The sequence below is a fragment of the Sciurus carolinensis genome, chromosome 10, assembly GCF_902686445.1.
Source record: "Sciurus carolinensis chromosome 10, mSciCar1.2, whole genome shotgun sequence".
In the NCBI taxonomy this organism is placed as follows: domain Eukaryota; kingdom Metazoa; phylum Chordata; class Mammalia; order Rodentia; family Sciuridae; genus Sciurus; species Sciurus carolinensis.
The window spans coordinates 138,442,973-138,464,492 of record NC_062222.1 but is presented as its reverse complement, the minus strand read 5'-3'; the positions used below and the strand labels follow the sequence as shown (position 1 = coordinate 138,464,492).

General features: G+C 55.8%; 1 protein-coding gene across 12 annotated transcripts in view; it reads left to right on the top strand.

Annotated features, from left to right (window-relative positions):
* Rgs12 (regulator of G protein signaling 12) overlaps positions 1-21,520 on the top strand; it is a 97,475-nt gene that overhangs the window by 38,460 nt on the left and 37,495 nt on the right. For 11 of the 12 annotated variants that reach the window (XR_007110495.1, XR_007110494.1, XM_047566327.1 and 8 more), the window contains one exon: positions 18,713-18,734. Coding sequence is in view for 10 of the 12 variants with exons in the window: in XM_047566327.1 (XP_047422283.1) it covers positions 18,713-18,734 (22 nt within the window). In the remaining 2 variants the exon portion in view is untranslated. Of the gene's footprint in view, positions 1-6,053; positions 6,129-18,712; positions 18,735-21,520 lie in introns of those variants that run through there. The other variant, XM_047566333.1, reaches the window with a different exon arrangement.

The following is a 21,520-nucleotide window of genomic DNA, read 5'->3' as shown; positions in this document are numbered from 1 at the left end:
AGTTCCTGCTCCTTCCCTTGTCAGGGAGCAGCAGCTGGTCCACAGAGAGAACAGCTCAAGGTTTTTCTTGCTAAGATCGGCTTCAGGGTTTCTCTTCCTTTGAACTGTTTTGAGGCTAAGTCCCAGGAGCCCAGAGTCTTGCCAGGCATGGCCTCCTGGTCAGAACCTCCCAAGGCTGGACGCAGCTTGCTGATCAGTGAGAAGCACGAGTGCGTGACAGTGTGGCAGCAGATGTCCTGCGTGTAGGAGGGAGGGTCAGCCTGGGACACCAACCTGTGACTGTGACCATGGCTGCGGGGTCCCAACTTGGACTCTGTGGGCTCTGTGGCCAAGAGGGAGGGACACAGGTGACATTGGGGGGTTCTCCCTGAGTGCTGCAGACACCGTAGCCTCCAGGATGCACCTCTATGATGCCTTGAAGATGCATTCAGGTGGCTCTGCTTTCTGGAGTGGGCGGAGAGCCTGAGGGAGGCGGATGGGGACACGCACAGACACGGGCCGCAGAGCCGCTCCTGACGCCTGCCTTGGCACGTGCCACGGGGCGAGGTTCAGTCTGGGCACTGGTGGCCACGGAGGAAAAGAAGCCCAGCCGTGGCTGTGAGTCCTGCGGGAGGCCACTGGCTCCCTTCAGGCCCTGCCAGTTGATGCAGGCTTGGCAGGAGCCATCTTGAAGGCTGGTGGTGGCTCTGAGGGAGCTGGTGCTCAGAATGGAGTGAGGGAGGAACACAGGGGCCTGCGCAGGCCTGGAGGCTTGGGGACTGCAGTTCAGCCTGGGCTCAGCCATGCAGGCCCGTGCCCCACTGGGGCTGGAACAAGCCAGGGCTCTCCAACCCCTGATCATATTGCCCATGGTTTGAAATGTGGCCCTCTCGGATTCTGCCAAGCACCCTGTGACAGACAGCAACCATAGCCTATTAACAGTGGTGGTCTGTGCACTCACCAGGGAAATAAGAAGCTCGGGTCGTACTTACCTCTCAGGCCTGGCTCCCCTCGAGGTCTCCTGGGCTCCTGGGAGTTGGTCAAGCCATGTCCTGAGAGTACCCTGCTGCAGATGAAAGAACCCCCTGCAGAGCAGACACCGCATGGGGTTTTGTTTTACTGCGGGAAGCATCCAAGGCCACCCAGCATGTGGATGGCAGACTAGACTAGCCAGGGCCAGGCTGGTCCTGCTGCTCCCAGCATCCTGCATCACATGCTGTTCCTGGGCATGGCAGCAAGGGCTGGGCAGAGGGCCCAGGGAGCTTGCTCCCCAGCTGTGTGAGATGAATGTGCTAACACCTCACAGGAAGGTGTCCTCCTGCAGTGGCAGTGGGGAGAGCAGGGTGCATCCAGGAGCAGGGGCAGCCCTGCTGGGCAGCAGGTTACACCCAGCCCTCCATGCCGAGAGCAAGGCCTCAGGATGAGCTGAACTGCCAGGCAGGGCTGCTGCCCTTCCCTGCGGCGTGGCAGTTGAGTGGTTAAGGCAGAGCATGGGATTGCCTGCACAGCTGAAGGGGTCTCTCTTGGGTCTCTCCTCAGAGGTTCGCCTGTCCCAGTCTCAGCCCCCATTGCTTCTGCAGGAGGCTGGGCGGCAGGAGGCAGAGCCTGGAAGGACCCCGGCCCTCCCCTCCCCTGACTGCTCTGAACTGTTCAGTGACCACCTGGCCCCTCTCTTGCTGGCTGAGATGCTCCCTTGGCTTGAGACACAACCCATTGGCCAAGCCTCCTGTCCCTAGGAGAAGCCCACATCCCAGACCCGATACACCCAGCCCTCGCTGTCTTGGCCCTTTGTGACCTGGGACTTTATGTTCACTGGTAGATGTGGCCCCTAGAGCATTATGCTGGAGGAACTGGGCTGCTGCTGACGGGGAGTGTGTGGGCCAGGTGCTGTGCACTGGGACTGGCAGTGGCAGGCAGTGGGCAGCAGGGGGCGCCCGGGCCTTGTGCGTGCCTAGGTCAGAACTTGTCTAGTGCTGGCTGCGTGTCAGGAGCAGTTGGGGAACCTGCAGGTAGAGAGGTGGGGACGGAGGGAGGACGTCCTACGCAGATGGCTTTGACACCATCTCGCCTGCTCTTCCTGCCCACAATCAGAAACCCTAGCACAAAGCAGAGAGAACAACAACTCCACATGAGATGCAGTTGCTTTTCTGCCCCCTGGCCGCTCTGGTTCCTTCTGTCCCTGTTGCTTGTTCACCTCCGGGGCTCTGGGCATTTAGCAGCCCATTACCTTCTTCGGGGACGAATCTGTACGGACATTTCAAAATGAACTCTTCTTCCCTTTTTTCTTGAATTTATGCTCTGCTACTCGGGAGAGTTTACCTTAGACGTTACCTGCAGTCTGCTCTTACACCGGAGGGCATCCTGATTTTCTCTAGTCTGTTGACCCAGAGGCACGGGGTAGGATTTCTCACTGCTCTGAGTGTTTTCTCGTGCAGTGACTCTGCTGGGCATCTGCTGCATGCCAGGCATTACTCTGGGCCTGGGGACACAGCAGTGAGCAGAACACCTGTGACCCCTGCCTCATGGAGCTGGCCTCCTGGTCAGGTTGTAGGAGCGGGAGGTGGAGGTGCCAGCTTTGGAGCAGCATCATGCTGGGCGAGTGATGGGGTGGCCTCTGTCATGCTGGGCTGCCACTGGGCAGGCAGGCAGGGGTTCAGCATCACTGGCCGTGCAATGGTGAAGTGTTAGACGGACTTTCCTCTTGCCAGTTGTCCAGTTGGTGACACTCAGATGAGGGATGGAAGGTGGGACGCTGGGGAGACTTGGGGGCCACAGCAGCCATAGGGGAGTCACAGCACAAGTGCTGGGCTGAACTGCTGGCGGCTTCCTGGCATCAGAGCAGAGGGGGTCCAGGACCTGCATGTAACCTGCAGGCAGTGCTTCCCGAGCATCTTCTGCTCCAGGCCTTGGCAGCCTCCCCCAGTTCAGGCCTCACATCCACTTTGTGAGCCCTGGGCATGTCTTGGGCACAGCTGAGTGTGTTGAGGTCTGATGTCCTCACCAGGAGGTGAGCCTGTGTCTGGGGCCACCTGTGTGTCCCTGCATCTGCTGCTCTGGGCTCATCTCCCCACCTTTTCTTGCAGTGCGGGGGTTTGAATCCAAGGGTGTGTGCTCTACCACTGAGCCACACTCCCAGCCCTTTTATTTTGTGGTAGGGCCTCGCTAAGTTGCTGAGTCTGGCCTCAAACTTGTAATCTTCCTGCCTCAGCCTCTGGAGTCGCTGGGATTACAGCGCTTGGCTCCTCTTTCCTTTTGTTTGGAAATCTTGAGTAGAGCTGTGCCCGGGATTGGGTGGAGGGCCCAAGAAATCTCAGCGAGGCCAGGGCACTAAGGGGCCAGGCCCTCTGTCCAAGGCTAGGGGCAGGGGGAGATGGGACCACTGCACAAAGCCCAGAATTGAGGAGGTGCTCCTTGGCAGGCCTGGAGACCCCATGCTCACAGGACTCCTGTCTTCACTAGAACCTCTGGCTGGCCCTGCTTCTGGCCAGGCCTCCGGCTGGCTTTGGACGCTTCTCGTAGGTTCTCACGTCTGTGCTCATCCCCTTCCCACTTGTGATGCCGCCACTTCCCCCGTCCCTGTGGTGCTGGCTTGACCCTTTGCCCACATCCCCAGCTTCTCCAGCCCCCTCATTCCCAAATGCTTGCCCTGGATTTCCTGGCTCAGGGCAGACCCCTGGGGGGCGGGTGTGGGCATCAACGGCCTCTCTAGCCCCCTGGTGCTCGGCAGGTGCCTCCTCGCTGTGCGTGTTGTAGGTGCTGGCGGCTGGTGCCAGGCCCCCACGTGCTTGCGGAGTCTGCCATATGGTGGCTTTTACTCCTCGGCTTCCAGGTAGCCGAGTGGGAGGCGGCAGGCTGAGCCCAGGGGAGGATGACTCATGCTCTCTGGCTGGCACCTAGCCCGCTTTCTGAACACCTCCCCTTCTGGTCCAGGCCCACTGGTGCTGCCTTCTGGGGTTCTGTGCCTGAACTGCAGTGGGTTTGTGACTATGAGGTGCCCTGCTGCCTCCCAGGGCTCAGGGTCTGAAGCCCACCTGCACCAGGAAACACAGCCTCCCCATCGGGGGCAGGAGGGAGGCCCAGCGGTCTGGTAGCAGTTTCTCCTGGGCGTGAGATCCAGCGGGCTGCGAATCTCTGGGGCCAGGAAGTGAGCAGGATGGCTTGGGGCTGTGGTATCACCTCCCTCTCTCCCAAGACTGTCCTCACCCAGAAGAGGAGGAGGAGGCCCGGGCAGCAGGGGAGGAGAGGAGAGGGACCTGATCCTGAGGCTGTCTAAGGGCAAAGATGAGATCCCGTTTCCTGCTTTTCAGCCCTTGATTAACGTGCCTGGACGCAGGTTTTCTGTCTGAAATGATTCAAATGAGTTAAGCTTGGCACTCAAGTGACTCCCCAGGAGGCTCACTCCTGAGGTCCGAGCAGAAGGCTCCCTGTGCTCCCTCGCTGCTCTGGCCCAGCGGGTGTTGGTCACTGGTGGCCGTCACCAGGGGCTGGTGGGCCTGCGGCGTCAGGATGCTGCTGTCGCTGCTCTGGCCTGCAGGCCTCTGTCTCCTCCAGAACTCTACAGGCCTGTCAGAAATCAGGTCACGGGCTCTGCTGACCCCAGGAGAACCAACACTGCCATTCCAGACCTCCAGCTTTCTTTACCTGTGTGTGTGCGTGTGTGAACACTCACGTGTGCCCTGGGCAGGGCAGCTGCAGGGGCCTGGGCCCTGGAGGGACGGTCGTGCATGGACTCTGCAGGTCATAGCTCAGCCTTGGGACTCCTTTGGGGGGGGGGTGCAGTGTGGACTGCCTTTTACCATGGGAGGCTGCCTTGTGGGCAGGGGAGGTGACATTGCCAAGGGCCTGGGAACTGTATGAGACGAGGCTTTCGTCACCCGACTGCTGTGTGGGACATAGGCTCTGGCTCATGGCATTTACAGGTGAGGCCCTGCCAGGGAGGAGGACTGTAGGCCACTCCAGGCCAGCTGGGCCCCTGTGAGAAGGGAGCAGCTCTGCGGAGGGAAGGGTGGGCCATTCCTGCCCACGGCCCCCTGGGTGTGGCGAGGAGCGCTGGCTGTGGGAGCCGGGCCCTGCTCTCCCCGCGAGCCCAGGCCCTGCACCGTCCCCTCCTCCTGCGCTCAGTGAGTGCCCCTGCTGCTCCTGTGTCCACTGGAGCGCTGGCTGCGGGGGTCTGTTGTGGTTACCTGGCAGGCAGCCGCTGCAGGTTTCTGCACTGTGGTGTGGTTCACTCCCTAAATATTCCTGTTGGGGTTGAGCATTTTGCTCACGGCAAAGCACAGGTGTGCTGAGGTGGGCGCAGAGCACACCTGGCTGGTGGCTTAACTTGCACCCAAGGCCCTGTCCCAGCCCATAGGCCAGTGGCACTGCCTGGCCACTCCTCAGGGTGCTCCCACAGAACAGTCTGGGACTGGGGCATTCCTAGAGCCTGTCCTGAGCAGACCCTCAGGCCCTGCGTGGTGAGGGTGGGCAGTGAGGAGGCCCTTGGCAAGCACCTCACCCCAAGTCCCAGGAGAACAGGAAATTTGCAGGGACACCCAGGTTCTAGAAGCAGTGTTTTTTCTTTACTCCTTCCTTTTTCCATCATGGCTTTTAGGTTGTTGAGCTGTTGGGAAGGCAGACAAAGCAGATCGCTGAGGGTTTTCAGGAATGTGCCGATTCCGCTGGCCATCACTGAGGAAGCCAGTGCACGTGGTGCAGGCTCATAATAGACTCTGTGGCAGCGGTGATTAAGGTTGCGAGCCGCACCGCGCTGCTAAAAAACAAATTCTCTGCAGCTGTTGTGCTGACTGAGAAATTACCCCTATTGGCCAATGTGCTATTCTTCTGATTTGGTAGAGGAAATACTTTAAAAATGATCTCACAGCGTGATTTATATAAACGGCCTTTTTTCTGTGCATGAGACAATTGAGATAGCGTCTGAGTCCTTGCAGACCACAGCTTCCTCCGTGTCCCGTTGCTATGGGTTACGGGGGGAGCACATGGAACTTCAGCAGAGACGTCTGAACTTTACTGACGTGCACAGGCATGCTGCCGTGTCCAGGGGTGTATTTTAGATCCGGGTGCCTGACTCGTTACGGAAGTTTTCTTGTCTTGCAATGAATTTGGAAAAGGGGTTGTCACATGAAGCAGACATTTCTACTGCCCAGCAGGTAAGTTATTCCGGCTGTTTCTTGCCATTTAAACAGGATTGTGGTAAGAAGGCTTGGCAGCCTGGTTCTGCTTTATTTCAGCCTGTTTTGTGAACAGTAGCTGTGGAATTTCTCAGTGCTTTTAAGTACAAATTTGCAACACTTTTCTCACGTCTGCATTGTGGAGATTGGAGAGAACCCTGGGGAGCCTGTGCAGGGCTCGAGGTCCCTGGTGGCACTGGCAGAGCTGGGCTGCTTGGTGGGGTCCAGCCTCAAGCCCCGGAGCCTGGCTGCCAGCGCTCTCATCAGCCTGCAGAGGGTCAGTGTCTCTTTCCCTGTAATAGATTTGAAAGATTCCAGTGAGTTAATTTTGTTGAGGTGTTAAATTCCAACTAGATAAATACATGGAAGTCATCCTACTCTTTAAATTACTACTCTGTAGCTTGGGTTTTTAATGTATCGAGTTGCTGTGTGCCATGCATTCGAAACTATCAGCACGCCTATTTAACGATTAATCAGCATATGTGCTTTGTGAAGTTAGTGTGGTATAAGGGTTTTATAGGGCTTGAGAGCAAATAAAAGATAAGAAGAGTAATTTTTATTTTCCTTTTGTGACTGTGCCTTGTTGATGTAAAGGTAAAAATTAATTCATGTGTAGATTTTCACCACTTACTGGGTACTAGTTTTAAATTCATTCTTTTCTGGGAATTGCTTAATCTTGATCTTTCCCCCTAACTTCTGATTCAGGTCTTCTGCAGCGATCTGAAGGAGAAACTCCTAGTTCAAAAGGGACCAGTGTGGGTGTCGGGTGTAGGGAAATGAACTGGCCACTTCCCTTAGGTGCAGAGTGGGTCTGCTGGACAGGGTGCAGGTCAGCCAGGTGACAGTATACGGGCTCCTGTGGGCTCTGAGTGCCCCGCACCAGTCAAGCTGCCTTCCAGGCTGGTTCCTGGGCAGGAGGAGGTGCTCCTGTGAGTCCCTGCACACCTGGGTGGGAAACGAGGCTTGTAGTTGGACCGTCCTTACTGGACTAGTTACTAGTGAGCTGTTTGAACACATGTAGATAGCACTTTCATTTCAATAGTACATTAAGACAAATTCTATGCAAGTTTGTTTTTTATTTTTAGTTAAGAAAAAAACAGTCACTGAAAATCTACTTTAGTATTTGCCTATGTAAATGATTTGGACTGCCTTTTCAAATTTTTGCAAATGCTTAAAACCAGCAAATGAGCTGTTCACGTGAGTGTGTGAAGATCTGGCTGCTAGGGTCCTGTTTTAAGCAGCAGACAGTAGCCCCCTGCTGCAGTCAGTCGTGGGATAAGGGCGGCTGCCATGGGGCCTGACTGGGCGTAGGGAAGGGGCCATCCGCTGCTCTGGCCCTTTTGTTCCTGAGTGACTGCAGGTGCAAGGAAGTAAGATGGGAAGGACTGTGTTAGAGTAGCTCCTGACGACTGCTCTGTGGTCCTGCGTGAGTGTCTCCTGCCTCCTTGCCCCAGGTGGCTCACCTTTGAAGCTGGGGGCCAGGTCTCGCTGGTCAGACACACTGGCCATGGCTTCCCACCTTATGTAGACTGAAGACATACGTGCTCCTTTAGAGGAATGTGACCCATCAGGATTAGCTGTCACAGTCTTGGCCCCTGGGAAGAACTGCTGGAGGGGACATTAATACCCACGGCCCAAAAGAAATCTGAATTGTCACAAGAAAGCCTGCATGCACCCTTCCAGCACCCCTGAGCCCTTCTCCCAGCAGTCCTGCTGTGGCTGGCTGTCTAGGAGAGGTAGGGGTGTGGCAGGGCTCAAGGCTCAGCAGCTAAGTGGGCCCAAGGCAGGCGCAGCCCTGGGGGATCCGGGCTTCCAGCCTGTCCTCCTGTTCTCACCAGGGACTCCTTAGCATCCCCAGAAGTGGGGCAGTGGTCTGAGGTGTGCAGTCGGCACCAGGATGGGTGGCTGGTCTCTAGGCGTGGTTCATTGGTGCCTCAAATTGTCCTTTTCTTCCTCACTCATGAAATATAAACCCTGCGGCGTTGGACGCTGGGCAGAGGTTTGTTTTCAGGGCAGAGTCTCTCAGTGTTTTGAGGCTTATCAGGCAAAATATCAGTGTGTCTGTTGGGTTGGGAAGTGCCTCGGGTAGCTAGAGTGTCAGGAAAAGAACTTCCTAGAGGCCACAAGCTTTCCCCTTTTAAGCTTTGGGGTTCTGTGATAGTTTGGAAATAAAGAGGAGTCATGGTGTGAAAGACAGACTGGCTGTTCTTTTGGAGGCAGCATGGAGTCTTGTCTCCTCAGGGCTGGCGGGCAGGACTGTGTGGGCTGACCTGTGGCGGTAGCTACCTCAGGGCTCCCACCTGGAGCTGGGGATGCTGAGTCCTCTGTGCAGCCACGGCCATGCCCACAACCCAGAAAGGGAGCTTTGGGGCTCGGGGAAGGCAGAGGGTTGGCCTTGGGAAGGGTGGGGCCGAGTGGGGCCTGGGGATTGAAAAGGTGCTAGGGACGGTGGAAGGGTGGCCAGGAGATGCAGGGCTGCTGTGACGCGTGTGGCAGCTCTGGCTCCGACCTCCAGCTTCCCTGCATCATTCCATTGGAACCTTCCACCCATCTCCTTTCATGGGTTTGCTGAGGGCAGCAGGGTTCCCTCCAGGAGCCAGGCGCCCTCCTTGCAGAGGGTGCCAGCTCTGCATGAGGACTGAGGCTGGCATCAGTGCCGGGTGCCATGGAGCAATGTCATGCCCATGGTGACTGAGCGTCTGTAGCAGGTGGTGGCCATGGGACGTGAGAGCAGCAGGGCAGGTGCCCTTAGGGGCTGACATGTCTGTGACACCTCTTCCCCACTCTCCTCGATCCTTCGGAGGCTGAGCTGGATCATGGCAGGTCACTGGCTGCCTCTCCCTTTGCTTTCCTGCTTGGGCTGCTGTGGCCTGACCAGTGCTGAGCTGAGGCCAGAGCACCATGTCTGAGGGTGCACTCTGCCCCCATTGTCTGTCTCCCTGGCCTGGTGGGTGCAGCCTCCCATGCAGCTATCACCCCAACTACCTATCGTCAGCACAGAGTTTGTCTCAGGTCTCTGTTGACACTGAAACCAGGTCACCTGCTTGCTGCTCCTCCTCAGCTTCTGCAGCGGGCACTCCTGCCCTGGACCCCAGACCTGTCCATGTGTCTTCTCGCCATCTTCCCTTGAACATCCCAGAGGCTGGATGTGTCTGGATCTCAGTTTGATTCCTCCCCCATCTCAGAAAAGGGCAGCCCTGGTCCTTTGGCGCTGGCCCAAACTCCCTGATGCTCTGCATCAGCAAACTGTGGGTTCGACCTTCAGAATCTACTCCACATTTACACTTTCTCAGTGCTTTGCGCCAGCCTCGCCCACACTCTGAGTGCCCACCTTATCCCTGGAGGCGTTGCTCCTGGGAGGGCTTCCTGCCTGCCTCCCAGATCCTGGGTGGGCTGCCCCTGCTGGGCTGCAGCTTTGGCTGTGTGTATCCCGAGTCTGGAGGGCTTCCCTTGTGTGTGAGGGAAACATCCCCCCTCTGCCCATCCCTATGCATGAAGGCCTTCTTGCATCCTGCATCCTGCCACCTCCAGAACCCTGGGTCACACCTGGACCCAGCCAGAGCGCTGGGGAGGGATCAGAGGCCTGCCTGACGAGGCTAACTGTGCTGGGAGGTTGGAACAGGTGCGGGATCCTGGCCAGGCCTCACCCTCAGGAGCACAGCCTTGCACTTTGGGTCCCTGCACGGCAAGTGCCATTTGCACTTTCCAGCTGGGAGCGTGCTCAGTGTTGCTTCCTGCACAAAGGCTGTAGGTGGCGGTCTCTGGAGCCCTGCCTTTGGGAGAGCAGCCTTGTGCTGAGACGCTGTTGCAAAAGTCCCTAGGCTCTGCTGCAGCTCACTGCCCCGTCCTCCCTCTGCCAACTCTCATCTTAAACTAGGCAAGCCCATCAGGAAAAAAGACTGCACTCTTTGTTTCAACCAAGAATTATCATAATGAGAACAACATTTCAAAGCCAAGATGTTTACACTGAACCCCTAGCCTCCTTGTGGTGGCAGGTGCTACCATGTCACAGTGTCCTTTGGACTTTTAAAAGTTTCTCAGTGAATCAGCTGACACTTCACCAAGGGCACAGGAGGGATAGTCCATGTCAAGTTCTTTGAAAGATGCTGTCAATGTGGGTTTTGCCCTGACTAGTTTCTTGTGGTCTTACTGAAGGTTGAAAGCTCTGAGGTCGTGCGCACACACTTTAGATCTCTTCCCTCTCCGAGTGCCGTGATGGCCAGGCTGTACTGGCCACTGCAGTGCCGACTGCACCTTCACAGCTCTGTCTCATGGTGATGCTTGACACTGGGTGGCCCTAGACAGAAGTGGGTGTCTGGCGTCTCTGGGGCTGCAGAAGTTCTTCACTGTGAACCTTCAGGCTTGAGCCTCGATGTGTCACCTCCTCCAGCCTGCTCCTTACCTAACTATTCTCCAGTTGTGTCTTTGCTTGTTAAAAAAGAAATTGTGTGTGTGTGCATGCGCATGTGCAAGTGTGGGGAGCAAACGGGAAGGAGCTGGCGTTGACTGTGCGTTGTGGGCTGAAAACCTTGAGTGTCCTGGTGCCGGCTTAGCTACAAAGTGCAGCCCTCTGCCAGGCTCCTGTGAGGTCTGCGGACTGGCCCTTCCTGGATACCACTGCTAAGCAACACCAGAGCTGCTCTGTGGGGACAGTCTTCACATCGGTGGTGGAGAGAACCCAGTGACCAGGCATGGCTAGAGGGTGGCAAAGAAAGCTTTACAGAGGACATCAGTGGACCTGGGCCCAGGCTAGGGTGCTCCATGCCGAGGTGGGAAAGATGTGGACTGCAGAGAGGGCTGGGTCCTTCCCTGCCATGGCCATCAGAGTCCTTGGACTGTCACCCACAGTTGGAGTCATACACCCTGTAGGACAGGTGCACATGATGTGCACATAGACCCAAGCTTGGAATCAGGATCCAAAAACAGCCCACACCCTGGGATAGCCTTTGTACTTTCCTTCTGGATTATTTGATTATTTGATATGCTGGTCAAGACCCATCAAACTGATTGGCAGCTCTTAGAGAAATGTGGCTGGAGCTGAAGATGCGTACTCACAGAGCCAGGAGCAAGCCCTGTGCAGAGCCGGTGCTCAGAGCTGGCTGGCTGAGAGGGCAAGGAGAGTGCCTCCTAGCAGCCTCAGCCCAGCCTCCTGGCCTCCTCAGAAGGCCCCCAGAAGCCAGCGAGGAATTGCCTTGACTATAAGTTGTGAAGGGTTAAAAGGCGAAAGATACCCAGGCGAGGTGGCGCACCCCTGTAAACCCAGCGACTTGGGAAACTGAGGCAGGAGGATCTCGAGTTCAAAGCCAGCCTCAGCAAAAGCAAGGTGCTAAGCAACTCAGTGATACCCTGTCTAAATAAAACTCAAAAAAGGATTGGGGATGTGGCTCAGGGGTCAAGTGCCCCTGAGTTTAATCCCAGTACCAAAAAAAAAAAGGCTAAAGATACGTGTTAGACACAAGTTGTACCGTTCAGTTCTTAAGGCCTTTATCACTTAGATCACTTGTATTTCATTTCTTCTCTTTGTCAAAATCTTCCCTACACCTGGGCAACTTGCAGGCCTTTGGTCTCTTCTTCAGGAATATTATGTGGTTATTTAAATATTTACTGTTCAAGATAAGAAATTTTGTCAGTGGCTAAAAATGGAAAATTTGTATTACTTTATATTATTATATACCAAATAATTTTATACTTTCTAATTGTCTTTATCTGATATTACAGGATAAACCTTGGCAAAGGTTAGCTTCATCATCTAACAGTCTTCATGTAAGTCATGGAAAACGTTCAGAACGTTCATTCAAAATAAAAGATGTCCATGGAGCGTGTGTGGTCCACACAGATTTCCTGCCAAGGGTAAATCCAGTTGAGTCTCCACTGAACTACCGAGTTTAGGAGACTGACTCCAAGGAGTGGAGCCTAAGCTTAAATTAAGACATGTAAAACACGGTGCCGGACAAGCAGACCCTCCTTCTTCTCCGTGGCCACGGAGCAGCTCTGTGACCTTAGCAATGTGGGTTTCTCCCTATCGCCAGCAAGCAGTTCTGTAGTGGACACCAGCTGAGTGTCCTCTGTCCAGTCCAGTTCTGACACTGCCTGGCTGGAGATAGCATCAGATCCCACAGGTCCCTTGTACTTCTAACTGACCAGCTACAGCTGAGGTTTCTACAACTTCCCTCCTTGAATTCATTTAATTTGCTTGAGTGACTCACACAACTCAGGAAAACACATTTAGTGGAGTTTTGTTTGTTTTATTTTCTGTGTGCTGGGGGTAAGACCGAGGGCCTTGTGCATGCGAAATATATGTGTTTATTATTTTTAGGATGCACATGAGCCCTAGGGCATAACATGTGGGGAGGGACACAGAGCCTCCACACCCTCTCCTGGGCCACCCTCCTGCTGCATCCATGTGTCTAGCTGTCTGGAAGCTCCCCAAAGCCAACCCTCTTGGGTTTTTATGAGGACTTCACTGCATTGCTGAGGCTAATAGACTGGGAGGGGAACCCAGCAAGGCCTGTCTGCTCAGTTCTTCTTGTCCTCTCTGCGGGTGTGGGTCAGGACCCTCTGAAATGAGGAGGGTCTTATGGCATATTAGATAAGGTGGAGTGGAGAGTTTCTTTATGAGCAGCTAAAGGCAGGGCAAGACTGGGGTTTCTATAGCTGCACTGGGCAACCTTGGATGAAAATACACATCTCTGTCTGTGTGTGTCAATAATATATTGGTCAATCAATTGATAGTGCTCAACATCACTCATTAAAACAGAAGTTTATTTGCTAAAGTTCCAATCTTGGAAAATTTTGAGGACTGTTTGATTATGGTCTGTGTTTAAATCATAAGCACCAAAACATGCTAACTTATTGGGATGCTTTTCATTGGTGCTTTTGTTTTTGTGGCTATACATTTTTTCTAAGTAAAATGTAGATAAGGAAATTTAGGAAGTATTAAATAAGTATAGTATAAGGGAAACAAGTTGCTAATGCCAATTGTCCTAGGTATCAGAAAAACATTAGGAATGGTGTGTTTCAGTTCATAAAAATGTTTATAGTGGTCCAGGTAGGCCAAGAGACTTGGGAATATCTAACTCTTAAAGTCACATTGAGGAGTCCGGCCTTATCACACTGTACACAGCAGTCAACTGAGAACGGATGAAAGACTTCGACGTTAGATTGAAGGCGGTGACTCCGGAAGAATGCCTGAGGGAGGGCTGCGAACCGTGGGGCGCCAAAAAGTCCAGGCGACAAACGTAAAAGTAAGTAAGTGGGGTTGCACCAGTTAGCAAGGATTCTGCCACAGCGGGCTGTCTGAGAAGGCAGAGAGCGTTTGCTGACACAACTCCAGTACGGGTAGTTCCCCCGATACCTAAGGAACTCGCCCAGTTGGATGGCAAAACCAACAGCCACCCAGGAAACTAGCAAAACCACCAGATCCCAAGCCGGCGAAGGCCCGAGTGGACATGCTGCCACAGGAGACGCACCGCCCAACCGGGACTCAAAACCGTGGCCCTGGGGACGTACAGTCCACGCCCCAATGGTGACCCCTTGCACCCGCTGCGACGGCGCGTCTACTCTCACAGAGGCAAGCGTGCTAGCAAGAGGGGAGAAGGGCAAGCCCTCACCACTGTCCGTGGAGGGACAGGCGGGGCCCCGTGGAAAAGAGCGGGGAGACTCCTTGAAAAAGGAAGTCTAGAACTACTAAGTGGCCAGCAGTCCCAGCGCTGGGCTGGGACCCAGAGGACGTGAGTCAACACCTCCAGGTCACCTGCGGCTGCGCTTTTGCCTCGGCGTCCTGCACTAGCCGAGGACGGCGACATCCTAAGTGTCTGTTGACAGGGGCGGGTGGTAAAATGCGGTGTGTGCACGGGGGACGGCATTCTGCCTTGAAGAAGGTGGGGCCCTGGTTGGTGACAGCCCCGAGGGCAGCATGCCAAGAGAAGGAAGCCCGGGCAGGAAGCGGAGGCTGCACGGTCTCACACACAGTCAAGGCAGAGGGCCATAGGTGGCTGCTGGCCCGCAGGGGTCCCGGGCTTGGGGGCGGTGGAGTCGTAGAGATCCAGCGTGTGGCAGGGAGAGGGGCTGGCGCACTCCAGGCCGTGGGAACATGCTCGGAGGATCTCATGCTCACACACACAGCCAGCACTGAGGCGAGGCGCGTGTCGCCGCCTGACTGCAGATGTATCACTGTGTACATCAGACACATCAGAACAGTCGCTACACACTTCAGGTTACAGCCTCAACACCAAGGACGGTGGACTGCTGTCATCCTCTGATGCCGTTCTTCTGTAGGTAGCGTATCTTTTTAGTAATTGAGAGTGTTTTTTCCACATTTTGCAATTTTTTTTTTTTCAAATTTATGTATTTGTGATCAACTCTAGAAATTATTTCCCGGTGACATTGTTGGTGTAACTTTTAAAATTGCTCATCAGCAAAGTGTATCTCTTCCAAATTAGACGCAGAACTGCGGGGTGCCCTCTCCTGCCCCTCCAGGTGCAGGAGGCCAGCCTCAGTCATTCTGGCTGCTCCTAACCTCCTCTCCCCAAGGGAGGCAAATCCAGTCCTGGCCGGGACCCGAGGCTGATGGTTAAGTGCTGTGCCGTCCTGGGGGTGGCACTGAGGAGCAGGGTATTCCAGCCGCCACATAATAAGAAGTCATGTTGGACTGCAGCGGGGCTCACTTATCCTTCTGAATGATGTGTTTTAGAAGCTCGTGGAGTCCCGCATCTCTGCCGCTCTGTACGCGTCCCCTGCCAGCCAGGCCGGGGGAAGTGTTCACGGTGTGTTGCTGCTGACAGGAGTGGCTGGGCTGCTGCCTCCGCTCCCCTGTCCCACGCTGCTCTCGGCACTTGCTTCCTGCTCCGAGCTGCCGTCCTCCCCCAGTTGAGGTGCCTCCTGCCTGCTCTGTCCCCTTGTGGGCACTGAATATTTCATCCATATCACTTCTTGCCCACGTTTACATGCAGCCCCTGAGATGTTCCTGAGCTGCTTTCCCTGTCCTAGTCACGGGCGCTGGCACGTGAAGCCACTCTGGCACTTCTTGTGCAGGGACCTGGGTGCTGGCTGGTGTGGTGCAGGGTGCGTTCTGCCTCTCCGGGTGCCTTCCCATAAGGAGAACAGAAAGCAGGAGGATGGATGATGAGTCTAACTAGCTTCTGCAGATCCACCTCATCAGGGAGAGCTACCACCTGCTCTTCTGGGCGTATGTGAGCCTGGAGGGCACAGTGGTCTTCCAGGTGGTACTGGAATATGTCCCCATGAGTTTTCCTTCCAGGTGAAGTCTTGGTTGGGATGTAAATAGGTGTCAGGTCCAGGGGTGAGCAGGGAAGTAGGAAGCTGGGAGAAGAGGGCCAGCCACTGACCCCAGAGGCCCTGCTGCTTGTTTGTGTGCCTTAGCAGCAGTTCCTGCAGAGTCAGCTGCTGGATGCAGTCTTCAGGGACCCCAAGCAGACTGCCTCAGGGCACGGGGTTCTCGTGACCTCGAGTTCTCACTGCCCACACAGAGTCCACCAGCCTGTGGCTCCACGGAGGTGGTCTTGGAAGGTGATTCTAGAATATCCACACAAGCTGGGGGAGGGCAGAGGCAGGGCTCAGAGACTTCCAGTCTCCTGCACATTGCTAACAAGGCACAGTGACCCGAAGCCTCTCTGGGAGCGTCCTTGGTGTTCCCGAGGGCTCTCAGGGTGGTGGGCTGTCCTCAGGAGCTGTCACTGGAGCCAAGCCCTGCTGCTGCTCCCTCCCACGGCCTCCCTTGCCTGGGGCTCCTCCTGCTTGGACGGGCTGCGACTTGCTGCCTCTGCGCTCTGCTGCTCACGCTCTGTTCTTGCCCGTGGGCCTCGTCACTGCTGCCAGCGCTTGGGTTTCCAGCACTGTCTTCTGATTCCCCTGCCCTCTCCTGGACCTTCCTCCCGTTCAGCCTCTGCTGAGGCTGCCCCCTCGGCAGCCGCACGTCCCTCGTCAGACGCCTGAGTGGCCGGCTCCTTCAGTCCTGCCCTCGCTTCCCCTTTGGTGGCACTTCTCCTTTCTGTAGTTGTGGTTGTCTGACGGCCGCATGATCTCCCCAGCGTCTGGGCTGCATGACTGCTCTCCTGCCTTCCCTGTGGGCTCCCAGGCGGCCTGCTTCCGTGGACTGGGGCTTTCCTGCCGGAGGGCTTGTGTGTGCTGCTGCCTGGAGCCGTGGTCCCTGCCTGGTCCACACCCTCAGGGTCCTTCTGGACTCACCTCCTTTATACCTGCTCCCAGTCCCCTGTCCTCACCGCCCTCAGGGATCACCCTGACTTTTTTTGGAGCAGTAGTCTGTTAAAAACTTGTTTGTCTCTGCATTGCCTTTTTTCTCTCTTTCTATAAACCGAGAACCATTTGAAAAAACACAGTTTACAAAAGTGCCTGTGTATCGTCACCTGCCTCTGTGGCCCTGCTTTGAGCGCCTCCTGGAGGCTCTGTCTGCCCGTGCTGTCAGGCAACACAGTGCCACTCTGCCCTCTCCCAGGCCTCTTAGACAGCACACCCCATTGCCCCTCCCACCCTGTCCCTTGCCTCTCCTGGGCTTCCGAGTGCCCTCCGACTCTGAGCATGTGCAGGTTTTCCAGTGCACTCTGTTTAGTCTACCAGAATCTCAGAACCTAGTTTTGATACAAGGGACAGGAAGAGTCCCTTATTTGGGAAGTTTACATTTGCAGATTTGTCTTTCAGTTGTCGACGGTGTTGCTGTCTGTGCACGGTGCTGCAGAGCTGCTCTCCGTCCCGCAGAAGCAGCTGGCTTCGGGTGTCGTGCAGGCTTATGCTGTGGGAGTAGGTGGCCCATAGTGGGCATGGAGAGGGCCAGGTTTCAGAGCATGTGTAGGTGCCTGTGGAGGAGGCCACCCCACAGTGGCCCCACTGCTTGCTGGGCGTCTGTTCTTCCTCCTTTCCATCTGACAAGAGGAAAGCTAGAAGCAGACACCTGCTGCTTGCAGTCAGGGCCCAGGACTCTCGGAACCTGGGTTTTTATGTTTCTGAATCAGGACCTGTGATGGCTTGAAGCATGATGGTTTGAAGGCCTGGCAGGCTGTTTTCCATGCAGGGCCAGAGGCAGGGTTTGGGGTCAAATAGGAAATGGAAAGCACCAGTCGATGTGTGGCACTTGCTTTAAAGTTTAAGCGGCATGTGTACCCTTTGGTCCCTGTAGTGCCGTGGGTGGGGGCTCCTCCTGTTTTTCTTTGGTCTGACCTCCCTCCCCACCCCAGTGGGGGTCCTCAGGCTTCACTTGTTTGGGTTTTGGCCTGAGGGGTCTTAAAACCCTAATAGCTTCCACTGATTGGGGTGGCCCAGGATGGAGGAAGAGGCCCTGCTCTGTTTTGGGCTGAACTGTTGAGTCTGGGTCTTCTTGCCCGCAGCCCTGCTTGCTGCTCTCTGGACATTTGCCCTCAGTGCCCACCCTTCCCAGTCAAGCCCTGCAGCAGGGATGGCTGGAGCCTGGGGGGCGGGTGCTGCAGGTGGGGGCAGTGGTGTGCTGGGTGTGGCAGACCCTGCGGGACAGCCTGGCTCCCTGGGCCTCTGCCCATGCCCCCTGCATTCTGCTTCCTGCCCACTCCCAGACCCGGGGCCAGTGTTGGGACCGGACACCTACCCAGGGGCAAGGCCCTACCTGCTGTCCTCCCAGCTCCTTCCCTCCACAGGGACCTTCCTGTGTCCCTGTATCCGTGTCCCCCTGATGCCACCTGCCTCAGCCAGACCCCTCTCCGGGCTCTTCTCCTCTCCCTCTGTCCCAGTCTGGGCTATCACTGCCTCCCTGACCAGCACCCTTGGGCCTGGTGTCCTGATGGTCTTCTAGAGCACCAGCTTCCTCAGAGGTGCCTGCCTGGCTGGCCACCTTCCCTCAGAGAACCATTTGTGGCTTCTGTTTTTTGATGTCTGCCCTTCCTGCAGCACCCTGCTGGCACGACAGCCTCCCCGCAGGACCAGCTCTCCTGCCCAGCTGTCTTTGTCCCTGTCTCTTTAAAGCAGTCCTCCTTGCTGCAGCCTCACACTCTCCCACGTTCCCTCCCACACTCCCTCCGTGGAGGCTTCTCCCTCCTGCCTGAGGCGGCCACTCTCCTTTGTCCTGGGGGAGGGGGGACTGGACACGCCTCCCTCCCAGCTGTCACCTGGGGGGCCCTGCCCCCTTCGGCCCAGGTCCTGTCCCACGGGGAGATGGTTCTGCTGGGTCTGGAGGGGGAAGACCCCACCCTTCGAGAGTGGACCTGGAGGCCAGCGGGGCCCTTGGAGCCTCCTCCAGGGTGTGTCGATTACAGAGCTCCACACTGAAGTGCAAATTGTGGTCACTGAGGAGGCCTTTACCCGGACTGTGATGTCAGACATGCTGGGATTTGTTCTTTCACAAATGGAAATGACGGTGACTTCCCCCTGCTGGAGTCAGGCTGGGGCGGAGTTGGCTGGGGAGGTGGGAGCCGCCAGGCCTGACTGGCGGCTGCTGGGCTGGTCTCCACACCTCTGGGACAGGCCTCTGGGAGCCATCCTGAGTCCCTCCCTGGTCGCGCTCGCTCCCGAGTGCTGTTGTGCGGCCTCATTAACTCATGTCTCTCTCTCTTTTCTTTCAGTCTGCAACTGTGTCTGATGGTGGTAAGTCACGATTTCTGATGTATATTCTTTTAACTGAACATTTCAAATTTTAAAATGTATTTGCCATTTGCTGCACTCAAGAAAGATGTTTTCTTTACCTTTCCTAGTCTGCTTGTGGGAGGCTGTTTGTCGGGCTGGGGGGAGCTTTTAGGTGGCCGTGCCTGTGTTCCGGGAGTGACTGGCCGCAGGCAGCAGGCGTCTGTGTGCGACAGGTTGAAGCATGCCCTGCTGCCTCCTGGTTGTACAACCAGCTGTTAAACCAGCCAGTTAGCGTTTCAGCCAGTTAGGGTTGAATTTGAGCAATTCTGGAAACTTGAGGGAGACTCAGTCGCTAAACCTCCTTCTGAGAAGTTTAGTGGATGCACCGGGAGCCTGGGTGGAGAGGAGAGGAATTGGGCACTCGCTTTCTGTCTTGAAGTGGGATTCTTTCAGTGTGACTGGTCCAAAAAGGAAATAGCCAGAAATGTCTTGTTTCATTTAAGATTCCTCCCAGATAATCTTATCATTTTAGTTCAGTGATTTTTTAAAAAACTCTCCAAAATCGCCTGGAGAGCATAACCCCAGGCCCCCTTGCTTCCTGCAGTACCTACAGAAACCCTCCTGCTCACATCTGCTGCTGTTTTCTGTGGTTCTGATCTAATCCTTGGCCTTTGAGAGTTGGGTTGCTGATGTCCCCAAAGGTGTCTACATTTTATGTTCGTCTCTGTGCTGGGCACGATGACAGCATGAGCTGCCCACTCTGGGGCGGGTGCAGCAGTGAGGATGGGAATCACAGAGGAGCTAATGTGCCATTTCATGGCGACTTCCGGGTGTCCCACAGCTGCTGGCTCCAGTCCTCGGCCTCAGAAAGGGCTGGCAGGCAGAGGTAAGGCTCCGAGGCCGCCCCTGTGTGGTGCTGGTGCCCCAGCCTACGGCGGGTGTCTGGAATGGCAAAGGTGCTGACGTTGGAGCCAGGCCAGGTGGACCTGCAGCTCAGGAAAGGAAGCGTGTCCCGTGTTCCGTACAGGGAGGATCTGGCCACTCAGGCAGCCTCAAGCTGGGAGTGGGAACTTCCTCAATGACAGAAGAGAGGCAGGGTGTGAGACAGACTCAGGCTGCACATACAGCCTATGGGGTCCTCCACCTGGGCTCTGCTCTGCTCTGCTTTGCTTCTTCTGGTGGAAGGCGTTCATCTTTGCAGGACGTGTATGAACTTGAGGGGCCTCCCGAGCACGTCCAGTTGAATCATACTGATGCTCGTTCCTGCAGACAGGAACCCTGGGAGTCTTGCTGGGGCACCCTTGCTATAGCTTTTAGAAGCTTCCCTTCCCAAGTGTGGGAAGTCCCTGGCTCGCAGCCCCATTGCTCCTAGCTGGTGATGGCCCTCCTGCTGCCCCCTGCTCCTTCTCTACCACAGGCCCTGGGCTGTCAGAACGGCCCTGCTCTTTGGTGGAGGTGCCTGGGCTTCAACAGCAATGCCACTCATCCATGGGTTTTATTTCATCACTTCTCAAAAATGCAATTATTTTTCCACCTTCACTTACTTTTCTGATTATAAGAGTAAAAACAAAGTTGCCTGGTTTAGAGTGCTTGTGAATTCCAGAAGGCCTTAGTACCTGCCACTGTTACAGGCAGGGACACTGGGGCGGAGCAAGCAGTTGATGGGGGTTCAGACACTGGGGACCCTGTTGGGGCTCAGGCCTGGAGGAGTGCTGCAGGCAGTCAGCTCTCTGCCTTCCCCGCCCTGGTCCTTCTCATCCTCCTCCCCGGCCTGGGTTTACCCCAGTCGCCTTGCTGCATAATCCCAAGGCCCCCCACAGGCGCGCCCAGGCGCTTGCTGAGAGGGCCACATGGAAGTGCTGAGATATTTTTACAGTCCTGGTCAGTGGTAGATTGAGGCTCATGCAGGGGGCCTGGGAACCATAGTACCACACTGCTTCTGTGGGAAAAATGTGCTCCACATGCCGGTAGGGCCAGGACCAGCTGTGCAGTGCCCTGCTCACGTGGCAGGGCAGGGCAGGGCAGGGCACCGCTGCCTCCTCACCACTGGCTGTGGTGATTAGTGGAGTGCCAGCCAGGCCAGAGAGAGACCTTGGCTCTGCTCCCGTGGGCCTTGTCCTGTGGTGCGTCCCATGGGCCCCACCCCACTCCCCACAGCTCTGCGGCTCCCTTCTAGGAAGGTGGACAAGGCTTTCCCTACCGTCTTGTCAGCAAGGGTGTGTTCTACCTTCTCAGATGGAAAGGGGTCTATAAAGTTCACCCCTGCGGGCAGAGACCACCCTGGGGAGGTAGGAGAGGAAGGTGGTTAGGGAAAAGAACGGCACATTCTGGCTCAGAGAAGGAAGAACATTCTAGCATTCAGACGCTTCCCAGGGATCTGCCTTATGAGAAATTATCCAGACACGAGGTGAAGTCGACCTGGAAGGAGATCTTAAGTTGTTAAGAAACATCCGGTGTGTGACCCGGTGTGCGGGGCAGTGCCTTGCCTAGCTCATGCTGGGCTCTGGGTTGGACCCCAGCTCTGCAGGGAAGGAGGAGGAAGAGAGGAAGAAAGCGTGGGGAGGGGAGGTGGAGGGCCGCCTGATGTTGATGCCAAAGAGAAACTTTGATTCTCTGGTTCTGGGTTTTAGCTCACAGTGCTGGATTGCCATGGAGCTCAGTTAACCCCAAGGGCTGGGAGTCAGTAGGTGGATGTGGCTTTCAGGGGACCGTGGGACATCTTTTCCTAAGCTCTCCTTGCTGCCTGAGCTTGTCCCTCGGCTCTCCCTCTGAGCCTGCGGCCCCGCAGTCTCCCAGCCCCCGCGTAT